Raw genomic sequence first — 8558 nt, 5'->3', positions numbered from 1 at the left:
ACGATAAGCCCAGGTTTAAGGTCGATGGTGAGTAGAACCCTAAATCCACTTAACTAAATATACGCTAGATTGAGGTTGATACTGTATGATAATGGTTACTCATCATCCAATGCAACAGCCACTCCTTCATATAGTGGAGGTAAGCTCCTCTCTTATGACATTTAAGGCCCTTCACTATCATGCTCCCTACCCCACTAAGCTTTTAATGTCAAATCGGATCACCCAATGAGTTGGATCTGAATCCAAATTTCCAACACTATCATCCCTAAAATGTGTTTTAGTATTTTACTAATAGAGATCAGGGGTGGGGTGGCTAAGGGCGGGGCAGGGCAGGGCGAGAAAAAACTAAAGTCCTTCCCCACCTCGATCCCTGCATGGGTTTTTATTTTAACCTTCACCCTCGCCTCAGTTTTCATTTCATCTCCTTCGTACCCGGTTTAAAATGGAGCTCCACTGTCATCCCTAGGCATTATAGTCATAATGAGGGGCATACAAATAAAATATTTAAAAAGGCAAGCCCATGTCTGACAAATCAACTCCAGCTCCGAGCAGAGTTTTGTGAAAGTCCTCGGCTTGAGCAAACCATACGATTCTTACCGCGCTAATAAGGTCTCTACTGTCTTGAGGCGAAGCGCTCAGGGCGTTCTACCGCTAAGCTGCCACGTACCCACCATCTTTTTCTGACGACCAACTTCTTTGTTCCCCGGAATCCGGCTGCTTGACGCATTTTCCGGCGGTTCGGACGGTGTCCACAACCCCATTGTGAGTTCTCTTTCATTGGGGTCTCTCTGTTTTGAGTTTTTCAGAGGAGCCCATCTTCTTTCTTTTAGGGAGATCGAGCGTCACGGATTCAAGTTCCGGCAAGAACGGGTTTTTGAATGGAGGAAATGCCCCTCTAGTTGACAGTTCAGGTCAGTTGCGGGAAGCTTTTTAGGTAGGTAGAAAACGCTCTTCTCACAAACTCTTTTGAAAACTCAATACTTTTCATTTCTGCAACTTTATGAGAGTCTAGATTCTCACACGCTTCTCCTACGTCTATTCTTTCTATATGATTTTCTCGCATTTTTTTCGTGTTTTCTACGTGAATCTGCTCTTCTCCTATGTTTTCTTTAAATTGGTAACCATCATTGTTAGATTTTAACAAAAATTTAATTTTTACACTAAAAAATCACTTTTTTGAGTTTTATTATTGTTCGATCGCTATTCAGTTCTTGTATTATTTTATTTTTATTCATGTTTCTCTTTCAAATTGATACCTCTCATCAGGCTTTCATGACAACTTTGGTTCAGATCCAGGAGGCTTCTTTGTTTTTTGGTTTTTTTTTTTTTTTTTTTGGGGGGGGGGGGGGGGGGTGGACGGTTTCTCGTCGAAACGTCCCGAATCTGAGGGAGTTTTCGTCATTCGTGTTTTCCGTGTTCAGTGTGATTCGTTCCTTACCGGCACTGTGGCATCAGATTCCGGCCGCCGGAAACTTGGTGAAGCCGTTCTGGTGTTTGGTCAAGGACGTATAACTACCTTTCCCTTGTCGAGACAAAATTGCCCCGAGGGTGGCACTTCTTTTTGCAGAGATGCCATGCTTCTGTGATGGCCGTCTTTTGCTTAATCATTTTGACGAGTTATGCTTTATGTGTTTTTTTCTTTTTTGAAAACCGATGGTTGGAAATGGTATTTCCTGAATTTTAATCTCTTTTCCGTCTTTGACCAAGATTCCAGCATAGCATGTATACGAAATTACCAAAATGCCCTTGTGCTCATCATGCCCAAATGACAGATCTTTCGCGCATCTGTAAAAGATGGGATTAGAATTAGTACAAAAGACGGTAGCTTGCGTGGTTATTGCTGAAAAAACTAGCCGTTGGAGAGTTCAATGAAATCAGGATGGTCTACCAAACTTGCCGATATGCTCAATATAAAAATGTCACTGCATTGTAACGTAAAAGCACCAGTAGCTTATTGTGGTTTTATGAATGAAGTTAATTATTTTGTATCCTTTAAGGAGGTTGGTTGAGTCCATGATGATTTGGCATTTCCCATCTCTCTCTCTCTCTCTCTCTCTCTCTCTCTCTCTCTTTGAAACTATACCGCCTCAATTTTAGTAGGAACAACGGTCATGATTAGCTGGAACCAAACTGATGGTTCAGTTGTTCTCTTTTAAATTGTTGGTCATGTTTGTAGTGTGGTACCTGAGTAGGGTCCCTGTAGTTGGAAGGATTTTGGGCATTCTTTGATGTTTATGTTGAAACCTTGTTTCATGAGTAGGATTTTTCTACTTAACATCTCTCTCTCTCTCTCTCTCTCTCTCTCTCTCTCTCTCTCTCTCTCTCTCTCTCTCTCTCTCTCTGAATTAGCTGAAGTTCAAAAAGTGTTTTAATTTTGTTCTCTGTTGTTTTTTGTTCGTAATCAAAACTTATGCAAGTTTTTTCCTTGTTTACTTTTTTGGTTTGCAGGTAAGTAAAGCGTTGAGGAGGTGATGATGTTGCTGAAGAAGCCCTCCTACTCTTGGTGGTGGGAGAGTCACAATAGTCCAAGGCAATCTGGATGGCTTCAATCTACACTTTCAGGTAAGCCATAAGGTACATGACCCTAAGGAATTCCTAATTATTCCTTATGGTGGAACCAATTTGCATCTTGTATTTTGCTTTAACTATTGCCCATATATGTTTTCCACAGTATTCCATGTTTCTGTAACGGGTTTACAAGTCTTACAAGTCCACCGTATTCCCTTCCATCAAGTCTTACACAGGAAAATTACTCTTTCTGATGTGCTTTTGTCCATAAAGTTCTTTTCTCTCCAAGTTTTGGAATAATTCGTGTCTTGATAGAAGGGAAATAAAGAATACCGCAATTACAATCCAGCTCCATTTTCTTCCCTTTAAATTATTGATGAAGAATGCATTAAAAATGCAAGTGTGACCGCATATGACAAGAAATGAATTAGTATTGCAGTAATTTAAATGACAAAACTTAAGATCACATACAGGGGAAGCTAAAATCATAGCGGGGCTATCCTGTTTTGTATATGCAGAACTTATAGTGGCCATGTACCTCAAGGCATCATTTCTACTGATGACTCAAAGAGATGAATGAGTTCAACATGTGAGCTCAGTCATGCTGTCCTAGAAATATTAGGCATCTAATTGTTTTTGGTATGTCTGATTTAGATTTGGGATTCAAAGATTAGAGAGAGAAACGCATCTCTGATAAGTGAATTTCAAAGAAAAATGTGAATCTCAGATCTTGAATTTCAATGGGATCTGAGATTCAGTGTTTGCTAACCTCCTTTCTTGGCATGGGCCCCATGTCAGATTCAATATTCGGATCTGAGACCCCACGTAATCGAATGCACTGCTGAAGCTCACAAACATTAAACTTCTTGATCAAATGACGGCTCTGCAGAACTCGACGAGAAGACCAAAGCAATGCTGAGGCTCATAGAAGAGGATGCCGATTCATTTGCTCAACGCGCGGAGATGTACTACAGGAAAAGGCCAGAGCTTGTGAACATGGTCGAGGACTTCTACCGTTCCTACCGATCACTGGCGGAGCGCTACGAACAGCTTAAATCCGATATGGGAAACAGGGCATTGATACCTACTGGATGGTCATTTGCTTCAAAGACCAACAGTACAGACAAATCCTCTGAACAACGTGATTCTTTTGATTTAGAAGACTCTGAGGTGGATGACCCAGAAGAAGAAACTCTGATTGTTTGCTTCAGGGTCAATGAAAATGGCCAAGAAGTTGAATGTCAAAGAACTCGAAAAAACAACTACTGTGATGGTGAAGTTGAGGATGTCAGTGAACTGATGAAGTTGAGAGAGGAAGTTGCAAAGCTCAGGGAGGAAAATAGGAACCAGAAGGCTGAGCTGTTGGAGATGAGTGAGAAGAAGAGGGAAGTGATCAGGCAATTGTGCATGTCAATTGAGATGATGAAGGAGGAGAATGCTGCGATCATGAAATGCATGAAGGATTCAATGAAGTGGGGTTTCTTGGAATTCTCAACATGGAAATGGGCTTTCCCTGGAAACTTCTTTAGTGAGCATTTTGCTTCTCAGCCTAACCTTGTAGCTCTATAATTGATGATTGGTTTTCAAGGCATTAGGAAACGCATTTAGATTATACATAACCGTTGGTCTTATACCGTAGAGTATATTCAATTTGTGTGTGCAGTAGGGATTCTTTATTCTTTCTAATAATTATGGATGTCTTTGGTATATGTTCTTTACAATTCTATTTTACATTTCTGATTTGTCCTTCAGCTGTAATTTTTGGGTTATTGTTCAATCTATCTATCTCTCAACAAAAGGCTTCATTTTGCACCATCTTATGCCTATAAGAAATTTACTATTATGTCATCACATAATAGCATTCTCAAACAGCCCAATGGGACAAGACATTATGCAATTCTTTCTAATAATTATGGATGTCTTTGGTACATATTCTTTACAATTCTATTTTACATTTCTGATTTGTCCTTCAGCTGTAATTTTTGGGTTATTGTTCAGTCTCTCTCTCTCTCTCTCTCTCAACAAAAGGCTTCATTTTGCACCATCTTATGCCTATAAGAAATTTAGTATTATGTCATCACATAATAGCATTCCCAAACAGCCCAATGGGACAAAACATTATGCAATGGCAATTTCAGACTAACTGTTTTCATAATGATCAGTAACTTCATTAGCTATGTGTGTTATTATGGTCCTGACTCAACTTATTTAGTGGTTTTTAACAGAGCAATTCAACAAAAAAAAATACTTATAAGCTATTTACAAAAAGCCACCCAATTTGATTATTAAGTTTTGTTGCCGCTATTTAATTGATGTATTGGTCTCTCAGAGACCCGGTTGGTCTTAAAATCATTAAGTTGACCTTTGTTTAGCCAAACAAAATGGCAAAACTGCCCTCATTATTGATTTCTTCAGTGAAAGAGTAAGCTGAGTTATTTTATCAGCAAACAACAAGGGCATCATTTGTCACTTCAGGCAGGTATTTAAAATGCATTCAGATAAATCAGGACTTTTAAATGAAAATTTGAAATTTGGGGTGGTTAAATGTAATAATTGAAATTTTTGGTCCGCTTTTTCACTTCACCCACATACTTTCTTTTTTTATTCTTTTGTCTTTTGAGGGAAAGGCCATGTACTTGCTAAGCAGGAATTTGTCAAATATGATTGCAGCTTACCAGTATGGTGCAAATGGGTGGGTGGGATTCAAGCCGTATCTTGTCATATTCTAATCCGAATCCAAAATGTAAGCAATAGATCTGAATTCATATCTGGATCCAAATCAAATCCATGGAGCTAAAGTTGAATCCTGATCCGAACTGCATGTGGGTAATATTGGATCTGGAAAAAAATAAAACAAAAACAAACTATTTACATATAAAAAATGCAATCTAGTCAGATTTTGATTTGGATGTGCTCTGATGTTGGCGTTGTGACTTAGGACCTGGGACCTTGAAAGAGAGGCATTAGTAGAGCCTTACTCCACCTATATACGCTATAGGTCTTAGAAAGCCAAGCCAACATAAGTTTTTTTTGTTTTTTTACACCCAAAAACCGCTCCAGGATCAAAGACCTAGTCACGCTGGCTCTGTCTGCCGGACCTACAATCACCCTCCTGGCAGCATAAAACTCCTTGCCCATAGAGAACCAATATAAGCTTAGCCCATGAGCCTAGTTAGTCTTTAACTACCTGCAATTTGGTGAAGGACCTCCAGATCCATGTTGGCCAAATCTGTTACAAAGTTTGGTTAGTCCAAGACTCTTTGGAAGAATCGGTCTCTAGACAAGATGATAAAGCTGGAAACTACCATGAAAAAAAACGATAGCCCGGGAGACTATCAAACCAATAACTTTGAAAGTTATCAAGATAAGGCTGATAAGATTAGTTATGATGAGAAAGTCATACCAAGTAGAACTATGCTCAAAGATGCAGGTTCAACGTGTGATGTTAGTTTCCATAAATGTGACAAAAAACATGTAGATCTGATCCAAAATACATATCATCATTATGCTGTAATTATAAATCAACCAAGTAATCCAATAGAACACTTTTTTCAAGCTTAGTTTCCATCAAGCTTGATCATAATAATTATATATTGTGGAAATCACAGATTGAATCTGTCATGTACTCCCAAGATCTGATAAAGTATGTTGATGAAACATCTCAGGCCTAAACTCAAGTTATCCAAGGTGCAGATTCTTCTCAAATCCAAAATCTAAAATATGTTATTTGAAAAACGGTACATCAGCTCGCCCTAGGTTGAATCAAAGCCACGATATGAGAGTTTGTTCTCTCTCAAATCATTTGCATACCAAGGCATGGGTTGCCCTAGAGCGATCATATGCTTCTCACTTGAGTTTGAGAATTTTGCAACTCAAGAGAGAGTTACAAAATATCAAGAAAGGTGATAAACTTATGGTTGACTATATGAATGAGGTCAAGTTTCTTGTGAATTCTTTAAGTATTGTGGATGAACAAGTATCGGATAATGGTCTTGTTAGTTTTAATAATATGTCATCTGACTATGAGAGCTTTGTGATTAAAGTCAAGAAAAAAGGTTGCAAATGATAGCCCCTAAGCCTCCAAGCAGTAATCAAAATACTACCAATGCTTTCTTTAGTCAAAGAAAAAGATGTAGAAATTTTTATCATGGTCGTGGCCGTGCTCGAAATAGGAACTACTATAACGCCCCAAAATTCAGGACTTGTAACTTTTTATAAAAAGTTTGAAAGCTTTGAAATCAATCATTTTTCAAAGTTTGAAATAGAGGTTCAGCAGAAAAATCTTGTTTGAAATAGTAAGTCAAGGGACCTTGGGCTCATTACAACGCAAACCTTTCACTATACAACGGTTTTAAAACTCAGTACATTCATTGGAGCCAAACAAATTCAAAATATAGTTTTAATAATTTAGAGTTTGCTCAAAAGAGATATTTTCGAAGAAACTTTATACCAACTTTACCCAAATGACCTCAGAAGCGAAATATCAAGAAAAGAGCATCATCTTGATCTCATCACGTCATTATGCAATCACAAACTATATTTACCTATACATCACTTGTTCATGAAATGGGTCAGTTTCGCAAAAAGCTGGTAAGTGCACATACAGAACAATGTAGAACGGAATTAAGCAAAATAATTTAATGCAACAAGCGTTCAAGCAAATAAATAACCGAATCTAGAATAAGCAGTCTATCATTACAAGTGTCCTATTGCAGAATATCATGAACATAATGTTATAATTATTATAAACATTTAACTAGCTCGAGTAAGCTAGTTGCCACAAGCAAAGAGTTGTGTAAGTAATTAAACTAGCAAAAGCAATGTTACCACAGGCACACACCGTTCAACTAGTAACGCAAGTCACACGCTACAGTTATCACACATTCATAACTCAACAAATTTTGGGATCAGATTTAACTTATATTTTGATATTAGCTGGCCAAGTGGGTATACATAAGGCACGACTCTAGAAACAGTCGAGACTTATCTAAGAGTTTATTATTTATGTATTTTATGATACCCCAAATAATTGACTGAGTATGTTCCTAAGAGGACGATCGATGACCAAGAGAGAATTTCTTAAAGCATACGTAAAAAATAGATGCATCCTGATCATGAAGAGCTACCACCTAGGATAATTACAGTAGTCACTTTCTCCTAACTCCGATGATTGGGGAAGCCAAGTCTTTTGCCCGTGGGGTGGTTATTAACAACATATCCATCAGAGTTTTGTATCTTTCCGTCCTCTCTTTTGACAGGAGTCAGCGATCGAATGAGTGCATCAGGGGTTAGTTAACTGAAGACTCATTCTACATGCTTTAGTCTTTCAACCCAACTCGAGCATCTTGCTTGTGAAGGCATAATCATCATCATTTTAGGTGATCTCAGCATTGTGTCATTTGCACGCATCGAGGTTGCCACAACCTCACCATCTAATCATTGTAACACACATGTGACGTGCTTGTCCAAAAGTACGATCGTACATGTCTAAAAGTATGGTTATGATGAAAGGGTAATATTTGATATTTTGCAAAAATACGCACAATGCAATTATTTTAGATTACATATGATATGTGTGTTATTTACATAATTTGAGGTTGCCACAACCTCAACATTCAGTCATCGTAACACCAATGTGATGTACATATCCAAAGGTACGATTGTACCTATTCAAAAGTATGATTACGATGAAAGGGTAATGGTTCCTCAAAAGAAACCCCATGGATTTTCTTTTATCCAAGAAGTGATACAATAATTACTCAGTTTGACAAGATCAATCATTTTAAATTATATTAACAATGATAGCAAATTGCATGGTACAAAATCGCCTCGAGTCTCTCATCGGATCATCATAGTACTACCATGTTGTGCATGTCTATAAGTACGCTACGACGAAGGGGTATAGGTTTCTCAAAAGAACTCCAACACAAAATCTCACAAAGATTCAAGGAATACCAAAGTGCTCATTTAACTTGTTTTGTCTTTTAAAACCATAGTACAACATTGTGTCATTCACACATATGAGATCGCTATGGATCTCGCATCCCATT

At 38.1% G+C, this 8558-nt stretch overlaps 1 protein-coding gene across 1 annotated transcript; it reads left to right on the top strand.

Moving 5' to 3' along the window:
• Nucleotides 1-564: 564 nt before the first annotated feature.
• Nucleotides 565-4215, top strand: LOC149820730 (protein NETWORKED 3C-like). The gene is made up of 3 exons (XM_089983435.1): nt 565-911; nt 2449-2562; nt 3398-4215. The coding sequence occupies exons 2-3, from the start codon at nt 2472-2474 to the stop codon at nt 4075-4077; spliced, it is 771 nt and encodes a 256-aa protein (XP_089839561.1). The 5' UTR covers nt 565-911; nt 2449-2471; the 3' UTR covers nt 4078-4215.
• The last annotated feature ends 4343 nt before the right edge of the window (nt 4216-8558 follow it).

Source organism: Nuphar pumila, chromosome 12 (assembly GCF_984573655.1).
Source record: "Nuphar pumila chromosome 12, dmNupPumi1.hap1.1, whole genome shotgun sequence".
In the NCBI taxonomy this organism is placed as follows: Eukaryota; Viridiplantae; Streptophyta; class Magnoliopsida; order Nymphaeales; family Nymphaeaceae; genus Nuphar; species Nuphar pumila.
The sequence above is the reverse complement of the archived record's forward strand: the minus strand, read 5'-3'. Positions and strand labels throughout refer to the sequence as shown.

Coding starts and splice junctions, on each gene's coding strand:
- LOC149820730 (XM_089983435.1), top strand. CDS start 2,472: ATGATGTTGCTGAAGAAGCCCTCCTACTCTTGGTGGTGGGAGAGTCAC. Junction 2,563..3,397: donor GCTTCAATCTACACTTTCAG/GTAAGCCATAAG, acceptor ACGGCTCTGCAG/AACTCGACGAGAAGACCAAA.